The sequence below is a fragment of the Sinocyclocheilus anshuiensis genome, unplaced genomic scaffold (genome assembly GCF_001515605.1).
Source record: "Sinocyclocheilus anshuiensis isolate Anshui unplaced genomic scaffold, SAMN03320099.WGS_v1.1 scaffold2129, whole genome shotgun sequence".
Lineage (NCBI taxonomy): Eukaryota > Metazoa > Chordata > Actinopteri > Cypriniformes > Cyprinidae > Sinocyclocheilus > Sinocyclocheilus anshuiensis.
This window is the reverse complement of record NW_015552540.1, coordinates 112585-125810: the sequence shown is the minus strand read 5'-3', so window position 1 is coordinate 125810 and position 13226 is coordinate 112585. Positions and strand designations below refer to the sequence as shown.

The 13226-nt window shown below is 37.6% G+C and overlaps 2 protein-coding genes and 1 long non-coding RNA gene across 6 annotated transcripts; 1 reads left to right on the top strand and 2 right to left on the bottom strand.

The window, feature by feature from the left end:
* Positions 1–3636: 3636 nt before the first annotated feature.
* Positions 3637–5574, bottom strand: LOC107663960 (gamma-crystallin N-A-like). Its single transcript, XM_016454386.1, has 6 exons — positions 5487–5574; positions 5010–5058; positions 4595–4716; positions 4255–4390; positions 3966–4105; positions 3637–3861 (listed from the first exon to the last, which is right to left on the bottom strand). Exons 1-6 carry the CDS (start codon positions 5528–5530, stop codon positions 3729–3731), a joined length of 624 nt encoding a protein of 207 aa, XP_016309872.1. The 5' UTR covers positions 5531–5574; the 3' UTR covers positions 3637–3728.
* Positions 5575–6393: 819 nt separating this feature from the next.
* On the top strand, positions 6394–12757 carry LOC107663955 (lactase-like protein). Of its 4 annotated transcripts, none has more exons than XM_016454382.1 (14): positions 6394–6560; positions 7170–7336; positions 8230–8390; positions 8475–8562; positions 8652–8761; positions 9241–9369; positions 9446–9541; positions 9797–9851; positions 9922–10083; positions 10179–10453; positions 10568–10694; positions 11422–11621; positions 11808–11871; positions 12260–12757. In XM_016454382.1, exons 2-14 carry the CDS (start codon positions 7210–7212, stop codon positions 12373–12375), a joined length of 1710 nt encoding a protein of 569 aa, XP_016309868.1. In that variant the 5' UTR covers positions 6394–6560; positions 7170–7209; the 3' UTR covers positions 12376–12757. The 4 variants fall into 4 exon arrangements, with proteins under 4 accessions (XP_016309868.1, XP_016309867.1, XP_016309866.1 ...); XM_016454381.1 differs by having other exon boundaries at positions 6394–6576; XM_016454380.1 differs by lacking the exon at positions 6394–6560 and adding an exon at positions 6595–7014.
* Positions 11866–12986, bottom strand: LOC107663961 (uncharacterized). The gene is made up of 3 exons (XR_001631408.1): positions 12859–12986; positions 12246–12354; positions 11866–11930 (listed from the first exon to the last, which is right to left on the bottom strand). It is a non-coding gene; the product is annotated as an uncharacterized LOC107663961 (long non-coding RNA).
* Positions 12987–13226: the final 240 nt, after the last annotated feature.

Here is a 13226-nt window from a genome sequence, read left to right as displayed (position 1 = left end):
TTTTTAAACTTTTGAAAAAAAAAAAAAAAAAAAAAAAAAAAAAAAAAAATTTATATCTGTATGGCAGGAATTGTGTTATGTAATTATTGGCAACCCTTTAAATACCTCTCAGCTCATACTCACACACACATTGCTCAAAGAGTCATTACTGATGAGTGAGAGGGAAGTGAGGGAGTCAGTCCTGGCATCACTGCAAATGTGTTAGTGCTGGCTGAATGGAGGTGAGTGCACGGGATGCTTAATTGGTCCAGTGTGCATGTGTGCGAGCATTGGTGATAATTGTGGTTCACAGGTGGCCACAGTGGTGGCCTGTCAAAGCTTTGAGTTCATACCAGGGCCTGGGACAAAAGACAAAAGATTCCAGAGCTCTTTGTTATTGACTGTGGTCAAAGCCTCTGGCCGTCCCTGTGTCCACCTAGACATGAGTTCATGAGTCTCTATCCTGAAAATTCAAACAAAGAGCCTTGATGCAAAGAACACAACATTTATGTTCAGATCTCATGGCAGTATTTACATGCAGAATAGTAACAAGTATTTGGAAACTGTTATGCTTTTCAAGCTTCTTCTGTCTTTAAATTTTCAATAAACCATTAGATTTTTTTAAGTGCTTGAAGATAATTAGAACTGCTGAGTAAAACTAGTTTTTGTAATTGTACCAACAGTTAAAAGTAGAATGTGTTCAAATGTCCACTGATTTCACATCAAAGCAATTAAAGACATTTTACTGGCATTATAGCAAACATACCCCAGTAAAACCTTTCTTGGCGCCTCCTATCAGATATTGTTATCAGATAATGGAGAAATTCCTTCAAACATAGATATGCCATTAGCATTGAGCATGCAGTCTCCCCAGGCATTTCCCTTCTTTGTTGACTGAAGGACCAAAAACATGTTGAAACAAGACGCCACTCTGCAAAGCGGCATGTAGCATCAAGATTTTCCTGATAATCATACTGAAATAGCTTGACAGACATGAAAGAGTTTGCATTTAAGCCTTGCAGGGTATTTTCTGGTGAGATCATCTTTCTGTAACATAGACCAAGCAAAATTGCTGAGAGCGCAAGAACATTGTGCATTGATGGAGTGATATCTATGCTGCAAATGAGTCAAAACACAGAGGATATATAGTATGACATATGTTAGGATACTTACAACATTCAATTTAGTTGTAACTTAAAATGTTCAAAAATATATCTGCTATAGAAAATGAGGGAAAACAGGCAAAATCTGAATATTTTTTTTAATGCATTCATATTTTGCATGCTATTTCTTCATTTTGTTGTAAATTCAATGATCAAACTAAATCTCTTTGGTGTCAATGTACTTTTCCTCTAGGGCCTAAATCAAGTAGGTGGAGTGACATTCATGTCTGTTATTGCCTTGCTTGAGAGAGTGTGAGTGAATGTCAGTTTTTACTGTCACACTGCTGAAGATCGAGGGTCACACATGGACAGAAGCTGTTTCTTAGGGAAGTACCTAAGGATTTAAAGACTCTGTGTGATACTGTGTGAACGAAACCAAACCAGACTGAGATAATAACTGCCATTAAGGTGTGCTGTACTGTGAGGTGTGTGCTTGTTTGGCCCTCTGTCACGTAGTACTGTAATTATGTAACATGAGGACTGTGAAGTTTGGCTTATGAATTACAGTAAAGGCAATCACAGAGAGAACAGGAAAAGAGAGCAAACAGCTTTTACAGTACAACCAGTGTGTGGTATGTTTGTAAGTGTAAACATGCATACCATATAAACACACTCAGAGAAAGAGGGATTCAAATTCTGATTGTTAAAACATGACTTACAAGTTGCCGTGTGTGGATGTATATGTTTTTGTGTAGGCCTATGTGTTTATGGGATTGAACTCAAGCAAGAGGAATGCTGAGTATGGGTGGTCAATTAGTTTACCATTTCATCTGTGACCAACTGGCTTATGGGAAAGAAACATAGGATCCTTCCCATTCAACAGGCCATGCCACCTTCAAGGTCAGACTCTGACTGTTTGTTTGTGTGCATGTGTGATACAGAGGGAACAAGTTTTGTGATGGACTTCCTGCCCTGAACTCCCGAAAAAAACAACGTACTGTGTATGCGTTCTTATTTGTTCTGTTTAAATCATGGGCCTAAAATGTAAGAGCAAAACAGCTCATTTTCTATTGCTTACACATACACTATACTGATCAAAGGTTTGAAGTTGGTAAGATTTTTAAGGTTTAAATTTTCCTATTCTTACCAAGACTGCATTTATTTGATCAGAAATACAATAAGTAACTGTCTTGTTTAACGTATTTTAAATTGTCATTTATTCAAAGATGCATTTTTTCAGGATTCTTTGACGAATAGAAAGTTCAAAAGAAAAACATTTATTTGAAATAGAAATATTTTGTGACACCATAATTTTGAAAGGAAGGGCATATTTGTATGTCTCAGCATTGTTTCAAATCAGCAGAATCTCTGTGAAATATTAAGTTGTTTTTTGTCTTGTTTTAACATATATTTTAAATTGTAATTTATTCAATGATGGATTTTTTCAGGATTCTTTGACGAATGGAAAGTTCAAAAGAAAAACATTTATTTAAAATAGAAATATTTTGTGAAACCAAACTTTTGAAAGGTAGGGCATATTTGTATGTCTCAGCACTGTATCAAATCAGCAGAATTTCTGTGAAATATCAAGTTGTTTTTGCTGTTCACTTATATATTCATTTATATTACAAAAGTAACAATATTATACTATATTATAATTTCACTAGACTCCTGTCTCACTGTACATAACTGGATTTATTTTATTTTTTTAAACTCCAAATTCTAGGGAACCATTTTCATGTAAGCAACAGTAACTGCAGCAACAGCAGTGGTAACAGTGAAATCAGCACTAATGAGCACAATACTAGCTGTAACACTAGTTTATAGAATAAATAAAGTGCCACTAGTTAACATAATGGTTGTGTCAAACATTTGTTTATAATCACATAAATCTCATTTCACTCTGCTCTCTCTCTCTCATTCCCTGTACTTCCTTCTCTGCGAGACATTGTCCTAAACCAGTTTGCGTTCTTTCTGCCCCTCCTCTGTGCCTACACTGGTGGGTACCTCCAGGCTGCTGTGGTGACCGTGAGAGAGATGTAGCACAATGTCATCGGCACGACAGGGGCACAGCAACTGCTACTCCCACGACCCACAGAAATACCTCACCGGCCTTTAGAGAGCACGACAGCATGTGTCTGTCAGTCCAACACAGAGCTAAAGCCCGTGTGAATTCCTCAACGTATGCTCAAATATACACAGATGAGCTCCACAGCTGCTCTTTAAAGGATTCGGATCATAGAAGAGACGGCAAAGCCGTGAGCTCACAGTTCCTATAAGCATCCCACATCCCATCAGGGCAGGACGAAACAGTGCTGTAGCATCCTGGGAACAATCCTGAAGCTGTGCTACAAGACTATCTTAAGATGGTGGTTGCTCTGGCATACCAGGTAACAGTAGACCAGACAGGCTGACATTGCAGAAGTGTGTTTTACCACCAGAGGGCAACACAACGCTCATTCTTGCATCTGAAAAGCTGTTGAAGAACTTTTCATTTTTATGATACCTGATGAATTGTGTCATTCCTGTTTGAACTTAAGCACAAACAACAATATTTGTCTTTATAATCAGTTTATTACTCAAATAGGTCTTCTGTGGGGCTGGCATATTGTTTGTTTAAAGAGCTGACAGATGTGGGGGTTTTGTTTAGCTGAAGCGGACACGGCGAATTGAGCCAATGGTGCTGTTTTGAGCACCCCAGTCAGAGAAGTTGTTGTAGTCCTTCTTCTCCAGGATGTAATGTGCTCTCCTGTAGTTAGGCTCCTGGTACGCCACCCAGCTGTGGTCAGGAGAGAGAGATGGGAAATGTGCACACAACACTAAATATATACACAGAACAGAATACATAGCTCAGTATTTTAACATAAGTGAATTTGTACTCACGTTCCGCCCATTACTCTTACGGAGGACACTCTGTTAAGGCTGTAACGGCTCATCAGGTTGGGGATGTCATCATGGAACTCTGTCTTCTTTCCCGAAAAACCTGCCCTCTCAAACAGCTGTGCACGGGGAGGGTTGTTGTCCTAGACCATGAAACACAGGCAAACAAACAATTTTTACATTTATGATTTTGGATCATACCATTACATGTTTCAGTGGAACCAGTGGAAATGGCAAAGACTGATACTAATTATATCGTTTTTAATATTTTTATCATTATTGAATGTCTCACTTGTTTCACAGCATGAACAGAGGAGATGTGGTCACCCTGAGCACACCACCTATCAGTGCAGTTGTACTCCCCCCTGTCAAACATGTCCCACAGGTACTGACGTCCACGGAAGTTCTCATGCTCATATGCCACCCATCTACACAAGAACACAGGTCACAGTAAAAATGCTAAACATATCTGAATGGGCTTAAACTGGCTAAATGTACATGGAAAGGAAATGCAAAAATGATTTAATGTAGCTATAAAAATGTTTATTGAATAAAAACGTGGAGTAATCATTCATTTTACGTTTATAAAGGTTAAAATAAGGTCTTGTGATACAAAACTATCATGTACTCACGCTCCACTCTCCACCTGGACAGAGTTGCATCTGTCGGGAAAGTTTTTTTCGCTCAATTTCTGACAGTCAGAGGTCAGGTCCAGTCGCCGACCTGCAAAGTTCCTCTGCTCAAAAAGGGTCACCTGGAAAACACACAAACTAATGTTATTAAAAAAAACACATGTACATATACATTAATTTAAGTATTTAATAAGCATAAAATAATTACAAGTATTTGGGAGAATATAGATACCCTGAACTAAAAACTAGCAACTTTTTCAGCTAATTTTCATGTTGTTTTAAAAACACCACTAAAACCACATGAGAAGAAATAAAAAGAGTAGCAAACAGCTGACAGAAAATTCCCTACTGATAAATTATTCATTCACTATGCATGCATAAACTATAAACTATTGCCATCAAAATAAACTCTTACCCTCCCACTGGACCCGTAGAAAGCACGTTGGAGCACAGACCCCAGCTTGCTAGGGAAAAAAGTCAAACACTCTTAGCACATTTTTAAACATCAACAATCAAACAATGTCTAGAAAATATGAAAGAAGCCAGCTCTTTTATTTAAAAAAAAAAATTTGGATTCTATTCTTTCCAAATGTTTATGATATAACATTTCAATTAAAGTTCAATTTTATTTGTTCCATAACAAGGTAAATGTATATTGGTGTAAATGTATGTGTGGAACAAATCCGTTTGCCCATTAAAGCACAGCAGTATGTTACTTCAGGGCTGTCTTAATGGCATGGTTGTGATCAGAACTATATATTTACTCTCTTCCACAAACAAGTCATGGGTGTTGGTCTTTTATATGTCTTTTTCTGCAATGATTAATACAGTCCTCTTGGGAGGTGCAGATTGAAACTCAAAAATTTGGTGTCCAAATGCACCACAAACATACCTGGTTTGTTTGGCTAGTCCGGGGACCTTAGTAAAGATGTTCATGTCAGCTCGTGGTGGCCACTAAGATGGTCCTTAAATACAGCAGGTACATAGAAACAGGGAGTGCTAGAATGCTCATACTCTTTCTGCTGCTCTCTCTGTAGTCTGTCTGTGTATTGATATGCTAAACACATACAGTATGCTATGTTTTGTAAAAGCCTTTAGCTATATGTGCATACAGAAACACAAATGCACACATACAAAAGCTTAAACACACACACACACACACATCCATAGAACATGCAAGAGAACACATGTACATTAAACCAACATACATTGAACAAATTCTCCTTCATACACACCTAAACACACAACACACGAACATACACGTACAGTAAAAGAGTGCAGTGTCAACACTTTCTGAACCAATTCAACATTCTTTTCAAAGCATGTTGTAACTGTATTCACGTTTGAACTGGGGCAGCAAGTGTTTGAAAGCACAAGGACAGACACACATACATATAGCAGAGATCAATCCAGCAATGATTTTATATTATATTCATCTATATTTATTCAGTCGGAATTGGAGTCTAGTAGTAATATTCTGCACTTTATAAAATAACATTATATATGTACAATGTAAACTTACCTCTAACAGCTAAACTACCAATTATTATTATATTTTATTACTTTTTTTTTGCTCACTTATTTAATATAACACCCATCCTTTATTAAAAAAGAATGCAGAATTGGTTCAGAAATGCTGAACATTTTCACCTTTTTTATGGCATAAACTTGTATTTCCCCCTTGGGGGCCAAAATGCAAATGTATCACCCACACCAACATCAACTTTGCTTACAGAGTCAAATGTTCAATTCTATAAAACATGTTAGGAGCAGCACTTTTCCCCTCTCAGCCCATTGAATTTGAATAGTGGGTATTTGAGCCTGCGTGTGGCTCCTGAATGGAGCTCAGAGCTACTGTTTTGTGCTCGCGAGCGCACAGGCACTGGGCAGCTTTGTGAGGGTGAATGAAGTTCAGAAGCTTAGGTAACCTTCTGGCACTTTGGAGTGGATTCCAGTCGAGACAAATGTGAGGCCTGGAGCAGGTATATGTCTATATGTGCTTTAGTGTAAATCTAGATTGAGGGAGAGTTTGAGAGAGAGGGTGAGAGTAGGGAGAGAGACATGAGACAGGGCAAAGCTGCTGGTTCCTGTGAACAGAAGGAAGCATTTTAATCATCATCTCATCCTCACTCCTTTCAGAAAGAAACTTGCATCTCCTCTCTTCTGGATAAATACTTTTGAGATGTCTTTCATTTTGGCAGCTCTTGACAAACTGACTTACTTTTTGTCACTGATAGCCTCTTGTGTCAGTTTGTCTTATAGCTGGCTGAAATGAGATATAATTCATCTGATCTGATCTGGGTTTGGAAATTTTGGGGGGCATTTTCGGCTGATTGCACATGGATTGTGACAGCTTTTTAGTTTGGGATGCATCATTGATATGCCTCAGCTTCGAATACTTTGGAAGCTGACCACTTTGAGTATGTTTTTTTTTTTTTCTGAAATGAGGATAACTGACTTGAAATGTCTCTATATATACCTATCTAAGGACTGAGGAATTCTTAAACAACTGAAAGGATGAAACATTTTCGAAGGTGTGCCTGGAAGTAAAATGAGTCTGTTTCAATCTGTGCAGGTGGTACTGGTGAAAAACAAACCCATATTAGAATAAGAGGATGCTACAACACAGTGTGCTGAGGATATGCCAATTTCTTCTGTTGGCCCTGTGCATTTTTGCCAGTGAAGACTTTGACTGGACCAAGAACGAAATGGGATCATTTCAATATGGCACATTTCCTTCAGGTAAAGCCTTACTCATAACAGCAAATAACACTTACAATCAACAGCAAATATAAGTGTGTTCTACACTTATAAAGAACAATAGGTTCGGTAATATATCAAGTGATATATCATGCAAAATATGCAATATGGTCACAGCACAGTTACAATAAACAGTGATTAAAGCAAGTAAATACCACAGTAAAAAAAATCCTGTCTTACTTAAAAGGATAATTCACCCAAAAATTTAAATACTGTCATCTCACTCTCAAGTTGTTCCAAACCTGTATGAATTTCTTTCTTCTGCTGAACACAGTATAAGTTATTTTGAACAATGTCAGTAATATTTGTGACCCTGGACCACAAAACCAGTCTTAAGGGTCAATTTTTCGAAATTGAGATTTATACATCATCTGAAAGCTGAATAAATAAGCTTTCCACTGATGTATGGTTTGTTAGGATAGGACAATATTTGGCCGAGATACAACTATTTGAAAATCTGGAATCTGAGTGTGCAAAAAAATCTAAATACTGAGAAAATCGCCTTTAAAGTTGTCCAAATTAAGTTCTTAGCAATGCTTATTACTAATCAAAAATTAAGTTTTAATATATTTACAGTAGGAAATTTACAAAATATCTTCATGGAACATGATCTTTACTTAATATCCTAATGATTTTTGGCATAAAAGAAAAATCAATAATTTTGACCCATACAATGCATTTTTGGCTATTTCTACAAATATACCCCATCGACTTAAGACTGGTTTTGTGGTCCAGGGTCACATTTGATGTTAATGTTTGATATAAATTATTCATTTTCAGGGTTCTGTATAATGAATGCATATACAAACACATACACAAGAATGATATATACTGTTTTTAGATAAATAGCAGAGTGTGTATACATACATTTTCAGGATTCTCTTGGGGCGCTGGCAGCTCAGCATATCAAACAGAAGGAGCATGGGATAAAGACGGAAAAGGAAAGAGCATCTGGGATGTGTTTTCTCACAAAAGAGGGAAAATTCACCTAAATGACACTGGTGACTGTTCCTGTGAAGGCTATCATAAAATCAAGGTGCAATGATTTCCTGATCAGAAATACGCAATGATGTATGTAGATGCTTTGGTTCTAAGATAATCTTTTCAATGTGTGTTTTAGGATGATATCGCACTGATGAAAGACATGAAGCTGAACCACTATCTCTTCTCCATCTCCTGGCCAAGGATTCTGCCCAGTGGCATTAAGAGTAATTCAATTATTATGCCAAAAAATTTTTTTTAATTCTTGAAATGTTTTACAAGAGTCATTACCAAAAGTATTTTGATTGTTTTTTAGATGACTACATCAATGACAAAGGGATAGAGCACTATGATAACTTAATTAATATGCTTCTGGAGAACAGAATCACGCCGATTGTGACACTGTACCATTGGGACTTGCCTCAGATAAAATCAAAAAAATGTAGCTTCTACATTTGGTGTGAATTGACTTAATGACCGTTAAAAAATATGTTCTCTATAGTATGAATATGGCTAGCGTGAATACAATTTGGACGGACATACTACATCCGCAATGTTGTCACTGTCACGTGACCTACCAGCGTCAGTTGCTTCGCTCCTCTCCCGTGGCATCATAGGATATTAAAGTGTCCACTGGATGTGCATATCAGAATCTAGTCAGAAGTAGTAGGTCATTCGGGTACTTGTCACCTACTGTTTTATGAATTCAAGTAGTATGAACTGTATCATCTTGCGTACTGTTTTTCCACCTACTATAGCTGTGAATTAAGCATATTCGGACGCAGGGAATGTTTTTAAATTCTCTTTCAAAAAACATGTATGATAAGTACGTCAGAGTACACATCTTTAAAGAGAGTATACATCAATTTGATTTAACTTTTAAAATCATATCTGTGGTTTTTCAAGTTCTGGAGGAGAAATATGGAGGTTGGCAAAATGCCAGTATGGTCAATTTCTTCAATGATTTTGCCAATCTGTGCTTTGAGAGATTTGGCAATCGCGTCAAATACTGGATCACCTTCAACAATCCTTGGGTAAGAATTGTAAAAGTAGTTATTGTCTGATATTATCTGTTTCAAAGTCCACTTTTACATCCTTCCATTTTTCCAGTCAGTTGCAGTGGAGGGTTATGAGACTGGAGAACATGCTCCTGGTCTGAAGATGAGGGGTACTGGTGCCTATAATGCTGCCCACAACATCATTAAGGTGATCAAAATCCACTGCAGTCCACTATAGTCTAATAACTATAATAAATGAGCAACAGAAATAACTCATATGCTAAGTTAGCAATGCAATGCTCTGATTATGAACAGCAGATAAAAAAGCTAAATCTAAATAAAAAATGCAAATAAGCATGCATTTAGGGATGGCAAACTTATCAGCTATTAAAATCACTGTTTCTGGTAAAAAATTCAAATGCAGTAAAATGAAGCTCATTTTTATCCTCTGCTGCACTGACAGGCTCATGCTAAGGTCTGGCACACATACAATGCCCAGTGGCGAAACAAACAGAAAGGTAGACAAATTACTTTTACCCTGTCAAGGCATAATGGTCCAAACAGGTACAAGTGTTTCTGCCATTTTAGGCATGGTGGGCATCTCCCTGTCAGCTGACTGGGGAGAACCAGTGGACATCACCAATCAGCGCGATATAGAAGCCGCTGAAAGATATGTCCAGTTCTACTTCGGCTGGTTTGCCACACCACTCTTCCATGGAGACTATCCTCAAATAATGAAAGACTACATAGGCAAGCAAACCATAAATAAATGATAGGCTTATTTAGTTGGGGCTGAGGATAATTTACAATTATTACATAAGTATTTCTGTGTTTCATTTCTGCAGGTAGGAAGAGTGCCCAGCAGGGCCTAAGTAGCTCTCGTCTGCCTACTTTCAGCCCTCACGAAAAAAGTTATGTCAGAGGCACTTGTGACTTCCTGGGTATCAGTCACTTCACTACGAGCTACATCACACTAAAGAACTTTCCTTCCAACCATGCAAACAGCTACTTCACTGACCATGACCTGGCTGAGCTGGTAGACCCACAGTGGCCTGATCCTGGATCAGAGTGGCTCTACTCTGTGCCATTGGGCTTCCGCCGTCTGCTTAGCTTTGTAAAGGTACATTGACACATCTCTGTAAACAACTATGCAACAACTACTTCAGCCTGTGGCAAGTAGTCTGACTAGAAATGGCACACTGGCCTTTTGTGACTCAAATCCCTCTATTCTTAGACACAGTATGGAGACCCCGTTATATACGTAACAGGAAATGGTGTATCAGAGAAGATGATGTGCACAGAACTGTGTGATGACTGGAGAATGCAGTACTTGAGGGATTACATCAATGAAATGCTCAAAGGTCAGAATCAATATAGAAATCTATGTCTTCTATTTTTAAATGCTCTTACCAGTGGTTTTCAACAAGGAGGCCAGAACAAACCTATATATATACAGTGGGTACGGAAAGTATTCAGACCCCCTTAAATTGCTGAATTTGTTAAGTTTTAGAGGGGGTGTACTCATTTACCGTACCCACTGTATATATACATATATATATATATATATATATATTAAAAAAGATGGAATGATCAAACTGAAATCATATTTCTTTTTTCCCATCAAAGACTATTTTTATAGAAAAAACTTTAGAATTGTGTATAATTCATTTCAACACTCCCAGTTTCTGTTAATAAAAAGATTTGAAAACATTGTCAAACAGTCAGCATTGTAATACCTTCAGCAGAAATATCAGAGGAAATATTTTAACCATTGTGATGGTTATGGATGGATACTGAGTTGGAAAATGGGAGGCCTTTCAGTCAAAAAAGTTGAGAACCACTGTTTTAGAACAGACTGCATAAATTGAGCCATTCGATCTGAGTCACAAAAACATTCAGAACACGCAAATCAAAATTGACAGAAACTTGATTACAGACTGAGCATGACTGATAGTGGTCTATAAAATGCTTTCTTTCAAACACAAGAGTTCTACAGAGCTCCAAATCATAATTCTCTTTATACGTTGATAAATAAAGTCTATACAACCACTCAAAGGAACCTTTTTGTTTTTTGTTTTTTTCATTCAGCGGTTAAAGATGGAGTGAATGTGAAAGGCTACACAGCTTGGTCATTGCTTGACAAGTTTGAGTGGGATGAGGGCTACTCTGAAAGATTTGGCCTGCACTACGTGGACTTTGGCAGCAAAAATAAACCACGCTACCCCAAAGCATCAGTTCAGTACTACAAGCGCATCATCAGCTCGAATGGTTTCCCTAATCAGAGAGAGGTATGACTTCAATGAGTTTAGCATTAAAATTGTATGCTAAATTAATTTTTTATTTCATCTTTTGAGTCAAAGTGTACAAGAGTCTTAGCATTTTTTGTGCAGTCTGTGTGATAAATATATATTATGTCTTTATATTATGTCTCAGTTTACATCTTATGAATTTAAATTGGATAATGTTTACCACAGATCGAAAGCTGGAAAAGAAAGGCACTGGAAACATGCACCTCAAGCAACCAGCTCCTTGCGGCAGGTTAGTGTAACTGTTGCTGACTTCTCTCCCACTGGGCAGCACAGCCGGCAATGATCTAGCTGGGGCAAAGAAAAGAAAATCCTGTCACAAATTACATTTTCTATTTATAACCAAGCACAATATATAGAGAAGGAAATTATATGGTAACTTTCTAACAGAAATTTTCTTTTGTTTGCCCTTTCAGCTAGAAGAAAATCCAAGGAAAATAAGGCACATGCAGATATGCCAAAGGTTTGGCCTGTGCATGATGAGGTTTAGGTACTGGGGCTGAGGATGTCATGTTTCATGTTTTCTGTCCAGTGCTAGTGCGATTTTCGAATACCTTTATGTTTTCACTGAATGTATCTTTTATTAGTTGTCACTGACTTACTGACTTGTTTTTCTCCAGATCCACTGATCAGCCACATGGAGATGGTCACAGAGATTGTCATCCCCACTGTGTGCACTCTCTGCATTCTCCTCAGTGCAGTCTTTCTCATGTTCCTGCTTAGAACACGAATATAAAACAGACTGCTTCACATTTACACAACTATATTTTTTCACATTGCATGTGTCTGTACCTTCTCTTTTTTATTGATTATTGTTAATAACGATGACATGCCGAGACTTGTTTACATGTAAATTCAAATAAAATGGTCCACAAATGTACATCTGTGTTCATGAATTGTTGGACCATCCAAACAACTCTCAACAAATTACTGAGGATAAGTTGAGGTTTGGGTGTTTGATTATGAGGTGAGAAAAGTTAGATGGAAGTTTCTGAAACTTTCTGAAAGCAGTTATGTAACCCTATTAACAATGGTGTTTGTATATGTGGCAAACAAACAGACAATAAAATAAATACCATAATAACTGTGTTTGTGAAACCTTTTAAAATACTGAAATTCAGTGGAACTATAACCTACCAATACATACATACATTGCAGTATTAAGATCCACGTGTATGAGATCTGTGCTTTCAATAAAGTTTGAAAACCTGCATTATACCTGTTTTGGTATTTTGATGTGTCTACCTCTGTAAACTCAGGCAAAACTATCCGTTTTGTTTTGTTGTGAAAGTCTGTATTTCCAGTTCTCCGCGCCGGTAGACGTCGCGGTTCTCCTCAGCCACGAGAGCAGCGACGCAACAGAACCACTGGCGTGCGCCGCAGCAGAGATTTGATTGGCTGAGGGAAACCTTAGCCTATGAAGGTAGAATGACGTCAAAAAGATTTGCATACGCAGGGTAAGAGTTGTGGAAGTGTACATGAGACTGCAAGCGGGATAAATACAGTGTTGGTAGCATAATCTGATAGGTAGCATTATTTGTCAGAACACATGCAGAAATGTCGGAAATATAATATAGAGAGAATTAA